Source organism: Oppia nitens, unplaced genomic scaffold (assembly GCF_028296485.1).
Source record: "Oppia nitens isolate AA-2021 unplaced genomic scaffold, nextdenovo-longstitch-racon4-pilon3 scaffold14_pilon_pilon_pilon, whole genome shotgun sequence".
Classification (NCBI taxonomy): domain Eukaryota; kingdom Metazoa; phylum Arthropoda; class Arachnida; order Sarcoptiformes; family Oppiidae; genus Oppia; species Oppia nitens.
In genome coordinates this window covers 682,867-702,500 of record NW_026533193.1, presented here as the reverse complement: position 1 = coordinate 702,500, position 19,634 = coordinate 682,867, and the positions used below count along the sequence as shown (strand labels likewise).

At 33.0% G+C, this 19,634-nt stretch overlaps 4 protein-coding genes across 4 annotated transcripts in view; 3 read left to right on the top strand and 1 right to left on the bottom strand.

Moving 5' to 3' along the window:
* The window catches only part of LOC128961322 (lysosomal protective protein-like), a 5,836-nt gene extending 2,325 nt beyond the window's left edge, over positions 1-3,511 (top strand). Inside the window, exons 2-4 of the mRNA XM_054307549.1 lie at positions 1,613-1,972; positions 2,062-3,190; positions 3,253-3,511. Of these exons, the coding sequence (XP_054163524.1) occupies positions 1,678-1,972; positions 2,062-3,190; positions 3,253-3,466 (1,638 nt within the window). The 5' untranslated portion in view covers positions 1,613-1,677 and the 3' untranslated portion in view covers positions 3,467-3,511. The remainder of the gene's footprint in view (positions 1-1,612; positions 1,973-2,061; positions 3,191-3,252) is intronic.
* A 925-nt stretch (positions 3,512-4,436) lies between these two features.
* On the bottom strand, positions 4,437-8,193 carry LOC128961293 (valine--tRNA ligase, mitochondrial-like). Its single transcript, XM_054307514.1, has 4 exons — positions 7,727-8,193; positions 6,388-7,642; positions 5,610-6,315; positions 4,437-5,532 (listed from the first exon to the last, which is right to left on the bottom strand). Exons 1-4 carry the CDS (start codon positions 8,139-8,141, stop codon positions 4,441-4,443), a joined length of 3,468 nt encoding a protein of 1,155 aa, XP_054163489.1. The 5' UTR covers positions 8,142-8,193; the 3' UTR covers positions 4,437-4,440.
* A 641-nt stretch (positions 8,194-8,834) lies between these two features.
* Positions 8,835-10,869, top strand: LOC128961301 (nucleolar complex protein 4 homolog B-like). The gene is made up of 2 exons (XM_054307526.1): positions 8,835-9,438; positions 9,542-10,869. The coding sequence occupies exons 1-2, from the start codon at positions 9,006-9,008 to the stop codon at positions 10,846-10,848; spliced, it is 1,740 nt and encodes a 579-aa protein (XP_054163501.1). The 5' UTR covers positions 8,835-9,005; the 3' UTR covers positions 10,849-10,869.
* Positions 10,870-11,355: 486 nt separating this feature from the next.
* Positions 11,356-15,310, top strand: LOC128962161 (medium-chain acyl-CoA ligase ACSF2, mitochondrial-like). Its single transcript, XM_054308517.1, has 11 exons — positions 11,356-11,384; positions 11,711-11,987; positions 12,059-12,187; positions 12,260-12,447; positions 13,114-13,578; positions 13,671-13,759; positions 13,818-13,894; positions 13,997-14,256; positions 14,326-14,467; positions 14,963-15,076; positions 15,159-15,310. The coding sequence occupies exons 1-11, from the start codon at positions 11,356-11,358 to the stop codon at positions 15,282-15,284; spliced, it is 1,896 nt and encodes a 631-aa protein (XP_054164492.1). The 3' UTR covers positions 15,285-15,310.
* Positions 15,311-19,634: the final 4,324 nt, after the last annotated feature.

Below are 19,634 nucleotides of genomic sequence, written 5' to 3'. Positions count from 1 at the left end.
ATTATTATTATTATTATTAGATAATCCAACTATAACATTTTTTTATTAACACAATAACATTACACCAATTGTATCAATTTATATATGTATATATATATATATAGATAATATTAATACTATATATATATAAATTTTTAATAAATATTTTTTTTAATTTTAATATTTCAATAAACAAGATAAATTTTTTAGTAAATATATAATTTATTATTAGTATTAATAGTATAGATATTCATAGGTATGCTTAGAAAATAGTAATCAATATTTTATTTTTTAAAAATCAATTGGCAATAAACAACAACAACAACAAAAATGCTATAAAAATAATAATATATATGCAATGAATAAATTATATTTCATATTCAAAAAAAAACAAAAAAAAACAAAAATTATTGAAATACTTGAATAGTCAAATGTCTACATACACACTGCATATAACTTACAGTATATCAAGCACTGGTAGATAAAATAATTTTTTTTTGAAATGTATTGGCAGTTAATTAGTTATTCATTCATACAATTTTTACATTATGTATGTATGTGTGTATGTATGTGTGTATGTGTGTATGTATGTATGTATGTATGTATGTATGTATGTATGTATGTATGTATGTATGTATGTATGTGTGTATGTATGTATGTGTATGTATGTATGTGTATGTATGTATGTGTATGTATGTGTGTGTATGTATGTATGTATGTATGTATGTATGTATGTATGTGTATGAGTGAGTATGAGTGTGTATGTATGTGTGTGTTGAAGCTCACACAAGATATACCTGTTTTTTTGAGACTGAGATATATTCAATATATTATATTATATATACACTTAATCTTATATCATAGGTATGCCCTTGACATTTGGTTACTGTCCTCTCTCTATCTCTAATATAAATATTTTTTAAGGTAGTAATAGTGATTATCGTGGGAAATGTAGCCATCATTTTCACTATTTGCTACATATTTCCTAAATTTATGATCTCTCTCTCTCTCTCTCTCTCTCTCTCTCTCTCTATATATATATATATATATATATATATATATATATATATATATAAATGTAAAACAGGTAAACAAATATGATATACTAATAATAATTCCGGTATTATTTTGAATAAATCTTTTTTTCAAAAAATATTGTTTTTCTAAAACTTTTAATTTTACGAAAATATTGTTTCATAGATCTATATATTACCGTAATAATAATAATAATAATAATAATAATAATAATAACCGATACTTACGATAAAATTTAAGGCAAATAAATGTTATCTATATTTATGTATTGATTATTAGTTTTTCATAAATATATTTATATATAATATAAACTTTATATATGAAAAACTAATAATCAATACATAAATTTTAATTATAAAGTTTATATTATAAACATTCAGTATATTCATGATTATTATAATTATATTGAATCAAATTAATAATTATTATATTATTATTAGTATAAATAAATTTTGATAAAAAAAATTTATAAACATTTTTTGTATATACAGTATATCTGATAAACTAAAGTTTTTATATATATATATATGATATATACAGTACTAAACATTAAATTTTTCACATATTATAAAAATACTTATAAATAAAATATTTATAGATAAACAATACGTTTTATAATTTAGTATTTTTTACTAAATTAATAACTTTTTAATAATAATAATAATGATTGACAACAACAACAACAACATACCGGTGCTGTGTATAATAACTATACTATTAACTGTTGGGTCTATCGGGCCGACACACGGCTATCCGGGTGTAGCGGACGAAGTACGCAATCTACCCGGTCTTGACTTTCCCATCAATTACCGGCACTATTCGGGTTATCTGAACTCAACAGAGGACCGGTATCTACACTATTGGTTTTTCGAGAGTCAACGTAGTCCGGCTACCGATCCGCTAGTATTGTGGCTGAACGGCGGTCCCGGCTGTTCCAGTGTATTGGGAGCACTGACCGGTTAGTAGTAGTAACCATCCCTACCCCACCCCATAACCATACTGTCCCCCCATCTAATAATATTCTTGTGTATGTATGTATGTATACAGAACAGGGACCCATACATGTCAATCGTAACAATAGTCGACAATTGTATGCCAACCCGTACAGCTGGAACCGTGAGACCAATATACTGTTTCTTGAGTCGCCAGCCGGTGTCGGCTTCTCATACAAATTGGACGGCCAGTACGCAACAGATGACGATACAGTAGCCAAAGCTAACTACCAGGCCTTGAAAAGTTTCTATAAAAAATTTCCCCAATTTCTGGCTAACGATTTCTATGTTACCGGCGAAAGCTATGCCGGCGTTTATGTACCGACACTGGCCGTCGAGATTGTACGCGGACTTCCCGATCAGGCAATCCCATTGAAAGGTTTGGCCATCGGTAACGGCTATCTGGAACAGTCCTTATTAGGCAATTCGTTGATCTACTTTGGCTACTATCACGGCCTATACGATACCAGTGTTTGGCTAAAATTGTTGGCCAATTGCTGTCCATCATCGGTAAATACTTTGACCAATTCTAGCCTAACGCTTGAGGCGGCGGCAGTTTTGATGGCCTCCGCCGCCGCCGCCACTGCCAACAACAACAACAACAACAATCGGTGCGATTTTGTCAACAATCCGGACACTGGTTGCCGACAGGCTGTCAACCAAGCGGTCGGTTTTATACGGGAACCGGGACTTAACATCTATAATCTGTATGCAGATTGTGAGGGACAGCGGCAATCTACAGGTGCTGGTGTTGGCGGCAATAGTGATGGTCGCCGACGTTATAATCTATCGGCAAAATATTCACGTGAAATGTTTGACCGCAAACTAATGTTGAAGACAGTGACGGTGCAGCCGCTGAACGGGTCATCGTCAAACAGCAATAGTCAGCAGCAGCTATGGGATCAGCTCAGGGATACACCACCGTGTGTTGACACTGGTTATGTAGAAGAGTGGATCAATCAGCCACTGGTTCGCCATAGTCTACATATACCCGATGACCGACGCGACCGATGGACTTGTTGTAGTTTAGCCGTCGAAACTGGCTATCGAAACATCTATAAGTCAATGAAACCGCAGTTTCGGGAACTGTTGGCCAGTAGTAGTAGTAGTGGGCGGCCATCACTGAAAATACTTGTATATAACGGTGACGTTGATATGGCCTGCAATTTCTTGGGCGATGAATGGTATATGTATTGGTATTATATAATAATTTTTTTTTTAAATTTTTTTTATTATATATCAATAGGTTTGTCGAAGATATGGGCCGATCGTTAACCCAGTCCTACAATATCTGGCACTATAACCACCAAATTGCCGGCTATTATAAAGTTTACGATAGGCTAGCATTTGTAACGGTACGCGGCTCTGGCCATATGGTACCGACCGATAGGTCAGGGGCAGCCCTGAAAATGTTTTCGGCTTTTATCAACTCCGAGGCCACTAACATAACAATTAGTTAGTTTTTAATTAAACCAATTGATAATAAATATATTTTATTTTATTGATAATTATTTGAAACAACAAAAATAATGTATGATTTTTTGTATACTTTTTTTAGTTAATAAAAAATTTTATCAAAAAACAAAAAAAATTAAAACAATATTAATTATTTCCACAAAAAAATTCACTAAATAAATCAATCGATAAATTAATAACTAAAAATAAATATTATTTTTTTTTTTAATTAATTATATATATATGATATATATATATATATATATATATATATATTAGTAAATATTTTAGATGAATTATTTCTAGTAATATATCTTTATAATTGTATTTATAATTAAAAAAAATAAAATAATTATTATTATGTTTAATGACTAAAAATTAGTGATTAATTGATGAGTAAAAAATAATAATACTGTATTTATATAACATAATTTATATAATAATAATAATAATGTATGACTACTGGATATACAAATAGTTTCATCAATTACTGTATATAATACATATATAATCAGATAATATAAGATAATATAAGATAATATACTATAATATATTATATATATTTATGAATAACTAATAATCAATACATAAATATAGATAACATTTATTTGCCTTAAATTTTATCGTAAGTATCGGTTATTATTATTATTATTATTATTACGGTAATAATCTAATGATTATATATATATATATAAATTAAATCATTTAAATTTAAAATAAAAATTTAAGAATACATTAAAAATATACAATGTGTTTAATAATTAAATATTATTATTATTTTTATTAAAAAAAATCATGTTTTAAATCATCAATTGTTTCATGAGATTAATATATAACCAAATAATAGTTAATTATATTTGTATAATAAATATTACAGTATTACAGATAATTTTAATGTTTTTTTAAATATCAATTTTAAATATATATATTATATATTGAATATCAAAAAACAATTGAATTTTTTTTCATAATCCGACAGTCAATCACTTTCTCTCATTGATTTGGTTTTCCAATAGTTTTGATGAAACCTACTGTTCCTATGTTTGAACAGCAAATTAACAAAACGTATAAGCGTTGGCATATCAAACATCTCCTTCCGTTTCTGGCCATCAATAGCTTCTATACCATCGTTGCCATTGCCATCATCATCGACAGCAACACCACTGACATCAGCTATCAATTCATTAGACAATTTCGACATCACTTCATCGCTGAATGAAAACAATACATAACAATCGTTAAAGTGATTCCTATTATTCTTATCGATGTCTAGTATATTGTATTCATTTGTATCGTCATCTTCATCATCATCGACATCGTTGTCGACATTGTTGCCATCAATGTTGCCGCCGTCTGTATCGGCTATAACTTCATTTCTACAAACTTTAAAACAAAAACTACGATAATATCGATGAATATCATGAATGGATACCATATCGACTGAATCCACATCATTACCGATAGCCGATTGGATCAATTGACGATAATTCTGGAGATGTTTATCATAGGTAGCAATTGATATCCGTGTTGTCGATAGTATATCATCGGTAATTTCAAAATATTTCGTAAACCATCGAATTTTTTCGATGATAGCCCCAACCAAATGCATATCACGATCGTTGACTACACTCTGATATTGTCTTAAAACTGGATCAACAGTTATATCCGGATAGTCTTCATCGCAAATACTTGAAAATTCTTGTCGAAGATTATGATTATTATCGTCAGCAGCAGTAGTGATGGTCAGCAGTCTATGGTTAATATGTTGCCATAGATTTTCGGTAATAAACGGCATAAACGGATGCAACGCCCTGAGGCCAGTGTTGATCGTATAGACTAAAACATTGAGTACAGTATTACGTGTCCTCAGATCGTCGTCGTCGTCGGTATTTTTGAGTACGTGTTTCACGCGCTCCAGATATATGTCGCACAGTTTGTTGTGCCAGAAGTGCTCCAAAGCGGCCACACCTTCGCGCAAATCGTACGACTCGAACGCCTGGTTCGCTGTCCTAACGGTTTCGGCCAATTGTGACAGTATTTGACGATCGTCGGGACTTAAGTGGTCAGTAAGCTATTAACAGTGTTGTTACCGATAGAAGAAAAAAATCGGAAAATAATAATAATTGAGTGATTGGTTATGAAACTTACATCAAGAATATCCAAACGGACAAAACGGTTGTCCAGATTGTTGAATAAAAACCGAACCGTTTGATGCATTTTATTGGTAAAGTTTCTGGATTTGACCACTTTTTTCAGGTCGAACGAAACGTTTTCCGATTTGTAATTTGTACGCAACAAATGCCAACGCAGTGCGTCGGCACCGCACGAAACAATACCCGACGGAAACTGTTTGGCCAACTTGTGTTTGGTGTGTTGGCCAGACTTAGCCAAAGTAGTAGTAGTAGTATCGGTAGTAGTAGTGGTAGTAAAACCCGATTCCCGAATCTTTTCGTTCTTACGGATCAACTCTTTCAGCGAAATACCGTCAATAATATCGATCGGATCGATAACATTGCCCCAGGATTTGGACATTTTTTTCCCATCAGAATCGCCGACCATAGCGTGCAGAAGTACCCGATTGAACGGTAATCGATCGGTCAATTCAAGGGACAGCTGAACCATACGGGCGACCCAAAAGAATAGTATGTCGTAACCGGTTTCCATTAGACTTAACGGTGACGACTGGGTGTCCAACTGTTGTTTGCCGTTTACCGTTGCCGTTGGCCAACCGTTAACACTGAGCGGTAATAGCGATGATGAAAACCATGTGTCCAATACGTCCGGGTCTTGTCGTACGGTTATTATAGTGTGATCGGGATGTCTGTGTTCAGCTATGAGCAGGGCTTCTGAATAACTGATTAAAATAAATTAAAATTATTTAATTAAACATTTGTATCAATAACTCAACAAAAAAAACCATACATACCTTTTAGCGGCAATCCATTCATCGGTTAGCTGGCCATCAATAATGACATTATAGGCCGGTATTTGATGTCCCCAATAGATCTGACGGGATATACACCAATCTTCCAGACGGTTAAACCATTCGCGCCAAACAAATCGATAGTTAGGCGGAACTAGACTCAGATGTTTGTCGGGATCAAGATATGGTACAGTTGGACAACAGTGTACGGATGGATTTAGGTCGTCCTCGACAATTGCTAGCCGAGCCCTGTCGACGGTAGACTGTTGGCAGCGTAAAAACCATTGCGGTACACACCGATGCTCAATCAGATCACCAGTTTTGGGACATACGGGTACACTATGCGAGTGATCGGACTGATCCAGGTATAGACCTTTGGCTATGAGAGCCGATTTGATGGCATCTTTGGCTGAAAATCGGTGTAGACCATGAAATTCGGGTAATTCGGGACAGTCTAGTCTACCCGTCTGATCGAATACAAGCAGAACAGGTAGTCTATGTCGTTCGGCTAGTTCGTGATCGAAACGTGAATGACCCGGCGTTATCTTTACGGCTCCCGTACCGAACGTTTGGACTACTGACTGGTCGGCAACTATGGGCATACGGCGACCACTAATCGGATTGATAACCATACGGCCAATCATATGCGAGTATCGTTTATCATCGGGATGTACAGCAATGGCTACATCGCCGATAACTGTCTCGAGACGTGTTGTGGCCACTGGTATAACATCATTGCTGTTATCTTCTAACGGATAGTTAAACCGATGCATAACACCCAACACAACTGGCTTATGATAACCGGGAACCGTTAGCTCAGTTGGACCGTCAATATGTTTGACGTCGACCTCAATATCCGATAGTGTCGATCGCATATAGTACGACCAGTTTACCGCTTTTGTACTCCGATAGATCTGCTGGCGATTGAATAGCTGGACAAATGCTTCGGTAACGGCTGCGGACATCTCGGGCGACAATGTATAGTACTCCTGGGTATAGTCAAGACTGGCACCCAATCGTAACAGTTGTTCACGGATTTCGGCCGACCGTTGAGTTTTCCATTGGTCAACTTCGCCGAGAAACTGGTCGCGTGTTAGGTCGTGTCTAGTTTTCCCGTATTTTGTCCACAAATGTTTTTCGACCATTATTTGTGTAGCAATACCTGCATGATCTAACCCAGGTATCCATTGAACTGTGTGGCCAGTCATACGATGATAACGGCATAGGGCGTCCTCAATGGCCACTGTCAAGGCGTGACCTATAAGTAGACAAATATACTGCCGATAAATAAAATATTGCCGTAAATGTCTTATTTATTTTACGGGTAACTAATAACAAATACCCAAATGTAATGATCCGGTAATGTTTGGCGGCGGCAACAGTAGCTTAAAACAGTCGCCGCCGCCAATGGTTTGACCAGTTTTTTGGCTGCGGCGGCGGCGACGATGTTGTCGATCAGTATCACCGAAAAGACCCGTCTTTTGCCAATACTGTGACCAAAATTGTTCGCACCGTTGTTGCGGATGTTTGCGGCCAAAGTCTGACCGCAAATAGTCGTCAAGTTCTTGACGACAACAGTGTCGGTGTTGTTGTTGTTGGCCAACACCACTACCGACGGCGACGGCGGCGGCGACGGTATTCATGCGGGACATCGACGATGACGACCATAACAACAACAATCGGCGATATTGATGACCACTACCACAACTACCGGCGGCGGCGCCGGCATATAGTTGGCCAATGTTTGCGGCAAACATATTGGGCGATCGGACGGGCGGCCGATGACCAGACTTTCGGCGAGTAATTAATTACTTCATTATTATTATTATTATTATTTTAATTGTATTTAAATCACTGTTTAATAGATATTTAGTTAAAATTATTAATTAATTTAATTTAATTAATAACTATTTTATTGTATTAATACTAATATTAATTAAATAATAACTAAAATATAGTTATAATTTCAATAGTGTTATGCATTGCATAAACATTGTGCACATGTTTTATGTTGTTGAATGTATACATAGAAATCATGCTTTCAGTTCATCATTAGACAGTAAAAGTTTATTTTATTTGAAAATGTTATGCAGTCAAACATACATGATAGGCGCGCGTCTCAATACTATATAGTTGTATATTATTAATACAGTACATGTGTTCTAATAACATAAATGTTATTATTATTATTATTTAGAATGGCCTATCCACTAAATGTATGCTTACAGTATGACACAGTGTGCAATAGTGTACAGTATTTACTACAGTATAGAAAAATATGCCAATACATAGACAACGTACAACTATTTAATTAATGTTATTTTTGGGGGACAAAACAAATAGCCCCCCTTTTTAGTAAACACTATATACAGTTTAATTCTGAATATCATCTCTATTACTGACTAACCCCTCCCACACACACACACACACACACACACACACATAAAATAGTAACGTTTGTTGTGTAATGAATACCTAACTTAATATTACTAACAAAACGTGTTTTTGTTATTGTTTTTTAAAAATAAAAATTTTTTTTTGTTTAATAAATGCTTTCAATAATTACCGATTGATTTGTCCGTTTCGGTGACCATTAAAAAACACCCGCCGCTGCTCTGGCCATGGATTTGACGGCAATGAAACAGATTGAGGACATTAAACGCCGAACACAATTGGTGATCGAGTCGCGGACAAATGTCAACAACATTGTCGACCTGTTGGCCACTATTACCGATGACTTGGACATTGATGACACAGCCGTCGCGGCCACCGCCGCCGCAGCCGATGATAGTGTCAAACGATGCTCGCAGTTGACAATCGAGACATTGATCCGATCGGTAAACAAGATATTCATCCGATTTATTCACCAGAAAGAGCTACGAGTGGTGGCCGCCGACGCCGATACCGAAGCCAATGTCAAGTATCGCAAATGGTTGGCCACTGTCTACGATCAGACCAATGATTTGCTTATCCGATTTGTCGGCAACAATAGCTATACAAAATCAACACAAAAGTTGGCCTTTAATTCGCTGATGAAATGTGTGGCCGAAGAAGGTTTGTTTAGTAGTAGAAGAAGTGGTGGTTCGGTAACCACCGATCGGTAACTCAATTGGACACATATTTTCATTTATTTACTTTTATTTCATTATTTTTTTAGGTAAATATCCGTTTCGTACGGAAGTGGTTACCGAAGATCTATCGTTTCCGACACCATTGTTCCGTAAAATATTTCGGCAATTGTTGTCCAAATTGACCGATAATCGCGATCTGATTCGTAACTATTGTCAAAATTATCTACAGTTTGACGACTGTGTCTATCAAACCCTGAAAGCGTGCGAAGAAATAGTCGGCGATTATAATAATAGTGATAATAATATCACTGACAATACCATCGATGACGACGACAACAACAACAGCGGCGACGATATCTTTGTACGCAATGTTTACGAACTATTAGCGGCCATACAGTTGAAAACGCCGGCCGAGTTGCGGACGCGTAGCCATCAATTGAAAGCAACGGCTGAAAAGACACGTCGACTAAAGCCAAACAAGTTGGCCGACAATCGGTCCGATAATATCATACTATGTATACCAACACAACCGAATCAACGATGTTTTCGCATTGATTACGAACGGGACGCCGATCTGTTTGCCAGTGTATGGACACTGTTTCTCGGCGGCGGTCGACTACGGCTACCGAAAGATATCTATAAAAAAGTATTACTACTATTAGATAAACAATTGATCCAACATTTTCGTAATCCATTACTGTTGACCGACTTTCTTGTGGATAGCTATTCAATTGGTGGTATTGTTTCCCTGTTATCCCTGTCCTCGCTATACATATTGATCCAAAAGTGTAACTTAGAATATCCCCAATTTTACCCCCAACTCTACGCCCTCCTAACTGCTGGTGTACTGCATGTCAAATACAGACCCCGATTCCTGTTCTGGTTAGACATATTCCTGACCTCAAGCCATATATCGGCTCAAACTGTAGCCTCGTTTGTCAAACGTTTATCGCGTATAGCATTGACCGCCGCTACAGCCGACTCCCAGCTAATACTGTTGCCAATGATTGGCAATCTATTGGTCAGACATCCATCAGTAGCGGCTATGCTAACGGCTAATATTGGTTTAACAACTACCGAATCCTCGGTAGTAATCAACGATCCGTTTGACAATAGTATCGACGATCCCGAAGCTACTGGTGCTTCCGGTAGTTGTCTATGGGAATTGAAAACATTGCAAAAACATTATCATCCACAAGTTAGGAAATTAGCCAGTCAATTAATCGATAAGGACTTACCCAACAGGGAATGGGATCTATCGGAACTGTTGGAAACAACCGATACGGATGTTATGGACAGTGCTATCAAATCGTTGAATCGCCAGAAACAGTTGACCTACGATTGCGGCCAACAATTGTGGGACTATTTAGGTGTGAATGGACTATCAGTTTAATTAATTAATTAATTATATGTTTAATGAGAATATTTAATTTGTTTTTTTTTTGAAAAATATTAATAAATATTTTGTTTTAAACTTTTATATCATATTTTTTTTTGGTATTTTGTTTATAAATATATTGAAAAACATTAGATTACTGTAGTAGTAGTAGTAGTAGTAGTAATAGTTTATAATTTGGAAATAATTATTACATAAGTATACTTAATATAATAACTTTTATATATTTTATATTTAGTTAGTTATGGTTATCATTAAACATTTATTTATCAATATTATTGAATATTAATTTATATATATATATATATATAAAATACCAGTTTATTATTGATAATTATTTTACAAATTGTGTAAAAAACTTAATATTTTTACAATAATTATCAAATATAATAATATACGGTAGTTTGACTGTATGTTATGATTTATATATGTATATATAAGTTTACAGTATAATAAACCTACCCCAAGGTTGTATACATTATTAGACATATATATATATATATTATGTATATATTTGAGACTAACCACTGTATGTTTATAACTATATAACCAGTTTTTTTTTTGTTGGTTAGTGTGATCTACCCATACAACTATATAAACAGTTATATATATATATAAACTTTTATATAATTAAGTTGTTTTATTATTTATACCTATTGTAAGTTTTTTTTTTGTTGGTGGGGTAAACAATACCTGTTGTATTAGTGTTATAGACATAGACATCCATACATACATAGACATACCTGTGCGCTAAACAATACTACTAAATATACTTAAAAATACAGTATTATAAATAAATAATTACTTTTTTTTAATAAAAAAAACAACAAATGTTTTCGTCAATTAAAAGTTTACCCAAAAATGTTATAAATCTATCAAAACAACAACAATATCTCGTCCGATGGTATTGTCATCCGGGTATCACTGGTAGTGTTGGTAGTGGTGGTAGTGGTGGCCATAGATATAAGTCATATAAGACCAGCTATAGCTACACATTTGAACCATCAGTGGACAGGTATTCGGGCCAAACAATTGGCCAATTGATTGGCAACTGTGCCCGCGATTCCGGGGACAAGTTGGCCGTAGTATCTGTTCAACAAAATATACGGAAAACTTATGGACAACTTAATGCTGATGTAATAATAATAATTTAGCATGTTCATTTTTCATATATATATATGTATTATTTTTTATACTATAATAATAGGCCAATAAACTGGGTATAGGCCTGAAAAAGTTAGGCTGCAAAAAAGGTGATCGGGTGGGCATATGGGCGCCCAATTGCTATGAATGGTTGGTCACCCAGTATGCCACTGCCAAAATCGGTGCCATTATGGTATATATATATTTAATTATTATATATCTATATGTGCTTACTATGTGTGTGTATGTGTTTGAGCACCTGTAGGTATCGGTTAATCCGGGCTACAAATCCAATGAACTATTATATGCCCTGAATCTGGTCGGTTGTCATACATTGATTACGTATCAAAAGTTTCGTACGACCAACTATTGCGAAATATTGGACAGCATATCCAGCCAACTATTATTACATAGTAGTAGTAGTAGTAGTGGCCGTCCTATTGAATGCAAAAAGTTTGTATAGATTTTTTTAAAAATATTTTTATTTATTTATTTTTTAAAAAAACATTAATTTTTTAAAGTCCAATATTAGTCCATTTTATTTAATTATATGATTTTAAGTACTTTTAATTTATAATAAAACATGTGTTTTAGTTGTTATCATTGTTTATATATTCAATATATATATATATATATATTAAATATATATCTAACATGAGTTCACTATGAGTTAACTAACTATAAGTTAACTATTAATATAAGTCTAATTGATTGTTAATGTTATGTCAAACAAACAAAAAATTTGTTTTAAACTTAAAATAAAACATAATTTATTTATATGTTTAATATATCTAATAGTTTTTGACATGTAAATGACAAATAATTTTTTTTACTAACAGTAATAATCATATTATAGTTAATAAATTAATATACAATATATTAATATTATGTATAATTTTTTTTATAAACTTATTATAAATTAATTTTATTTTTAGATTATTATTATTATTATTAATTTTTTAGATAATCTGTATTTTAGGTATTATATAATAGTAATATATTATACATAAATATTTAAATAAATTTAAACAACTTATAAATATATATACAAATAGATATAAACTTTTCAACTCTTTTTTTTTACATACCGTTCCCCTCCCTATTCCCGGTTTAAAATAGGATTCCCAGTTTGAAAAACATAATAGTAATCAACAGTCCGGGCAACGAGCCGGAGATAGCACCGGCCAGTGTTACCCGTTTCGATGATTTGCTGGCCGATGCCGTTACCATTGCCGACAACAGTAGCCTCAAACTGGACTCAGTCGACGACGATCCGGGGGCTGGCATACAGTTTGACGATCCGATTAACATACAGTTTACGTCGGGTACTACCGGCCATCCGAAAGGTGCTACACTAACCCATTATAATATACTAGAAAATTGCTACTTTACCAGCAAACGGCTACTATCGGGACTACAGGACATTAACCGATCCAATCTAAACATATGTATACCCAATCCGCTGTATCATTGTTTCGGATCGGTAACCGGATCCATACTATGCGCCCAACAACGGGCATCGGTGATCATGCCGGCACCGGTAGTTAATCCACAGAAAACATTGGAGGCCATTGAAAATTATAAGTATATATATAATTGTTTTTTGTTGTTGTTGTTGTACCGTATAGTTAGCTACTAAACCAATTAACTATACATATATTGTTGTGGACATACAGGTGCCAAGTAGTCTATGGTACGCCTACAATGTATATCGATATACTAAACTCGGAGCCACATAAATACGATACCAGTTCACTAAAAATAGGTATAACCTATCTATTTATCTATATATATATATATATATACTTTATTTTTGGTATTAGCAATCATGTCGGGTGCTCCCTGTCCACCGGCACTGGTCAGTAAAGTTATGAAAACAATACCCGGCTGTCAGATACTGGTTAGTCGACCATTAAAACAAAACAAAACCACAAAAAAAACCAGTCAATTAACCTCCCAATTACTACTACTACCCCACCCACCCTATCCCGGTTCATAATAGATACCGTACGGCACTACCGAAACCAGTCCAGTCATTAGTCATACACATATCAATGATTCGCCGAAACATCGGCTAGAATCAGTTGGCCGACCAATCGATCATTTGGAAATCAAAATTATCGATACGGCTACCGGTGCCCTGCAGCCAATTGGTGTCAACGGGGAAATATGTGTGCGCGGTCACTGTACGTTCCCCGGCTATTGGTCACAACCGGACAAAACTGCCGAAGTTATCGACAGGAATCGATGGTATCATATGGGGTATTGACAACAAAAAAAACTCCCTGTCCTTTAATGGGATCTAATTGTGCTTACAATATGTTTATATAGGGATATCGGTTATATGGACGACAAGGGCTACCTGTTTATCAATGGACGCATCAAAGACATGATTATTAGAGGCGGCGAAAACATTTATCCCAAAGAGATTGAAGATTTTCTGATGACCAACCAGTCAATAGACGACGCACATGTATGTTAGATGATATGACACACGACATATACTCACACATACATACATACACACACACACACACATACACACACACACACATACATACACACACACATACACACACACACATACATAGACACACACACACATACACACATACACATACACATACACATACACATACACATACACATACACATACACATACACATACACATACACATACACATACACATACACATACACATACACATACACATACACATACACATACACATACACATACACATACACATACACATACACATACACATACACATACACATACACATACACATACACATACACATACACATACACATACACACAAATATACTGTATTTATATACTGTATACACACATACATATACACACACATCCATACATACATATACACACACACACATATATATATATATATATACATGTTTTACAACATATTATTACCGATAATATATTGATTTGATTGAATAGGTTGTTGGTATACCTCATGAAAGATATGGCGAAGATATGGTCGCTTATATAAAATTGAAACATAACTGTTCATTATTAGACTCTAACAGTGTTAAAGAGTACTGTAAAGGAAAGGTATGTTTTTATTTAAAAAAATAACGATTTTGTTATTTGATTGTAATCTTTGGTTTATTTCATCATAAAAACAAACCAATAGATTACACACTTTAAGATACCGCAGACCATTGAATTTGTAGACGACTTTCCCCGTACTGTCACCGGAAAAGTACAAAAGTTTCGGCTAAGAGAGATGGCTATCAAAAAATACATTAACACTAAATAATAGACAACACACACACACATACCCGACCCCTCTATACTGTCTATCCTATCTATCATCACTTTTAGCCATCAATTTGTTTCAAAAAAAAAAATCATTGTTTGTTTAATAATTATATATAAATTTTTTTTTGGTTATATTTTTCTATATATTAATTTTTTTATAATAAAAACAAAATAATAATAACAATAACATATTGCACGTGTGAAAACGCGTGTATATTTGATGTATAAATGATTTTTTTAAAAAAAATTATTAATCACGCGCGCGCAATTAATTTTAAAAAATTAATTAAATTTTTATAAATATATTAATTAATTAATTAATATATTTATAAAATAAAACTGTTTATACTATTACTGTTGAAATTTGTTTGTTTTTTTTATCATATAATAATAATAATAATAATAATAATAATGTCTATCAATAATGATAGCATCGTTAGCTTAAACCACACCAACAATAGTGACCAACAAACCAACATCACTGACCCGACCGATACCACCACCGCCACTGAAACTGACTATGAATTTGCTGACCCGAAACAAGTGGACAGTTATGTATCAGTTAGTCGATTGGCTCTATTGTTTCGTTTGCATTTTGCATTGATATTTTTGATGCCCGTCCTCAACGGCATACTGGCCATACCTACCACAACGGACAGTGTATGGCCATCGCGTATACAGCTAACAGCCCTGGGGGTCGGTATTGTGGAATCATATCTACTGATGCGTACAACTGATGATATCAAACCGGCCCGTGATTACCGCCATCGACGGGTACTCTATGTACCCGATATGGCCCGACTATTGGATGGCCATACAGTTTATGCCGTTTTTATAGGTCTAATAAATTTTATCCATCTATGGTTTCTCTTGACTGAATCGTTGGGATCCATGAAATTTTGGGACCGGGATCAGTTTGATTTGGATACCAGTGCCGTACTAGTGATTGAATTGGCCAGAAATGGACTGGTAGTCCTCGCACTTAACTATCAACGACTGGTTAGATTGGAAACCATTGATCGCAATAGTTATTTGTTAAGTTGTTGTCGTCAATCAAAAATTTATTAAGCAATTTAGTTAAGTAGTTATTTAATTAGTTTTTAATTTTTAATTTAATTATTATTTATTTAAAAATAACACTAAATTTAATTATTATCAGTATTTTATTATATTATATATCAATGATTTTGTTTTAGTAGGTTAGCTATTATATAATAATTAGTAATTATAGTATTGAAAATAATTTATTTTATTAATTATTAATATATTCATAATTAAAATTTGGACAAAATTTATTAAAATTCATAATAATTAAAAATATTATTATTAGTAGAAATAATATTCAGTTTTATATTTTCTTATTTTTAGTTAATATTAATAATATATATATGAATATTATTTGATAAAATTATAATAATATAAATAATAAACTTTAAAAAATAAATATTTAGTTATTTTTATGTCTAATTTTTATGTGTATATAATTTTTTTTAATTAAAAAATTGTAAAAATAATGATATACAAAAATACAGTAAAATTAGAAATTAATGTTATAATTAATTAGATTCAGTTTTTAAAAATTATTCAACAATAAAAATAATATCATATATTAGGACAGTAGGTATATAATTAGTATAAGCATCAAAACTGTAAATTATGACAAAACTTTTATTATTAAACAAAAGTACACTTATTTTTAGTCATAAATACAAATTTTCACAACATTTGCTCATTTGGTTCAGTTTTGGTGACTTCTTAAAGTGTTCAATGTCTGAGAAAACCATAAATTTTGCTTCTCGTGATTTTCGGGCAATAATTGCCTATTGTTATCGGCGCGCGCTGACGGCACAGGAGGCGACAGATGAAATTAATGACACATTGGGATCAAATACTGTTATTTACTCTACAGTAACGCATTGGTATCGAGAGTTCAAATTTGGTCGTACATCACTTGAGGACATGCCGAAGTCAGGTCGACCTCGGGAAGTGACCACCGATGAAAATGTGGCCAGAATTCGGGAACTACTTCAAGTAGATCCACGAATGACACTAATACAGATGGCATATACATTGAATATTTCAACCGAGAGAGTCCATCATATTCTACACAATTATCTTAATGCAAGACATGTTTGTGTCAAATGGGTACCCCACGTGCTGTCAGCCGACCAAATGGCCACTCGTGTTAAGATCTGCCGGGAAAACCTAAAGATATTTTCGGATGGCGGAGATCACTTTATTTATCGATTAGTGACTGGTGATGAAACATATGTGTACTTTTATGACAATTTAAACAGTAAAGAAGCAAAGTTATGGGTCATAGAAGATGAAGAGATCCCGAAGTTAGCCAAACGTGAAGTGCATGTAAAAAAGATAATGTACGCCATTTTTTTTCGCTCAACCGGTATTGTGAAAATCGTTAAGTTAGGAAAGGGAGAGAAGGTTACCGCCGACTGGTATGTGAAGAAATGTTTGCCTCAAGTCTTTGAATCTGTTTGTGAGGACCGCCCGAAGTCGGGACTAACTGGTATTTTTTTGCATCACGATAATGCCCGTCCTCACAAAGCATTGGTAACAACCAAGTATCTCAAAGACAATGGTATTCGACTTCTGGCACACCCACCGTACAGTCCTGATCTGGCTCCGGCTGATTTTTGGCTTTTCAAAAACCTCAAGAAACACCTGAGAGGAACGGTATTTAATAGCGAAATTGAGATTGACATCGCTATTGAGTCATTTTTGGGAGACCTAAGTCCAGCCGACTGGCGCGGGGTCTATGAGAAGTGGGTCGACCGTATGAAACGTGTCATAAGGGCTAACGGAGACTATATTTAAATAATATTTGAAAAAAATTTGAATAAAATTGTCTTAAGCTACCGAGGCTAATTTCTTTTCTACCAATCTAATATATATTACATAATTTATGATTTCAAACATACAGTATATTAATATTAATATTTATAAAATGATTTTATAATTATATTTATTTTATTTTTTTTATTTTCAAGTTTAAAAATAGATATATTTAATATTTGCTGTCTATTTCGTAATTATATTTATATTAAACTAATATATAATATAATATATTAGTTATTTATATAATATTAACTATACATAATCATAGATATTAAACTAATATATAAAATCTCATATACGTATATATGATTTAATAATAATAATAATAATAATAATAATTATTATTATTTTACTGGTTATTAGAGAGTATATATATATATATATATATATATATATAGACTAACAAATGTATAAAAACCTAACCTTTAGGCTACAGAATAATGACAACAATATATATATATATATATATATATATATATATATATATATATATATATATTATTTGTTTGATATTTGATATAAACATAAGTTTTTTTTGCCTAAAAATAAAGTATAATTTATGTTTTTATATCCAACCCATCTATTTTATTGTTGTTGTTGCTATAAATGTTTTTATAATAATTGTGTTAATTATAAATAGATAGACAGAGATAGATAGATAGATAGATAGATAGATAGATAGATAGATAGATAGATAGATAGATAGATAGAGAGAGAGAGAGAGAGAGAGAGAGAGAGAGAGAGAGAGAGAGAGAGAGAGTTCAAAACTATTAACAAGATATCTATATATAAAATCAAATTTTTCATTATTTTTATTGGCAATAAAATAAAAAAAACAAAATTAATTATTGCTAAATAACTTTTAAATAATTAATCAATTAGTATAACTATATATATATATATAAACTATATTAAATAAATTAATTATGAGTATTTATTTTGTTAGTAGTATTGTATACAAAAAAATAGTATCTAATTGTAAAGTGTTTGTGGATTTATTTTATTTTATTATTTTTTTAATTATAGTATATGTTTTAGTTTAGCAATTGTTTGTTAGTATATCTAATCTATTGGTTAATTAGTATAATTAACTAGAGTTGTCTGTATGTTAATTAATGGCTAACATTTTTTTAGTTTTATTTAATTTTGTTTATTCAATGATACAAATACTGTGTGTGTGTGTGTGTGTGTGTGTGTGTGTGTGTGTGTGTGTGTGTGTGTGTGTGTGTGTGTGTGTGTGTGTGTGTGTGTGTGTGTGTGTGTTTACAACAATGTGTGTGTGTGTCGTGTTTTATTTATTCATAGTATACATACACATACACATACACATACACATACACATACACATACACATACACATACACATACACATACACATACACATACACATACACATACACATACACATACACATACACATACACATACACATACACATACACATACACATACACATACACATACACATACACATACACATACACATACACAT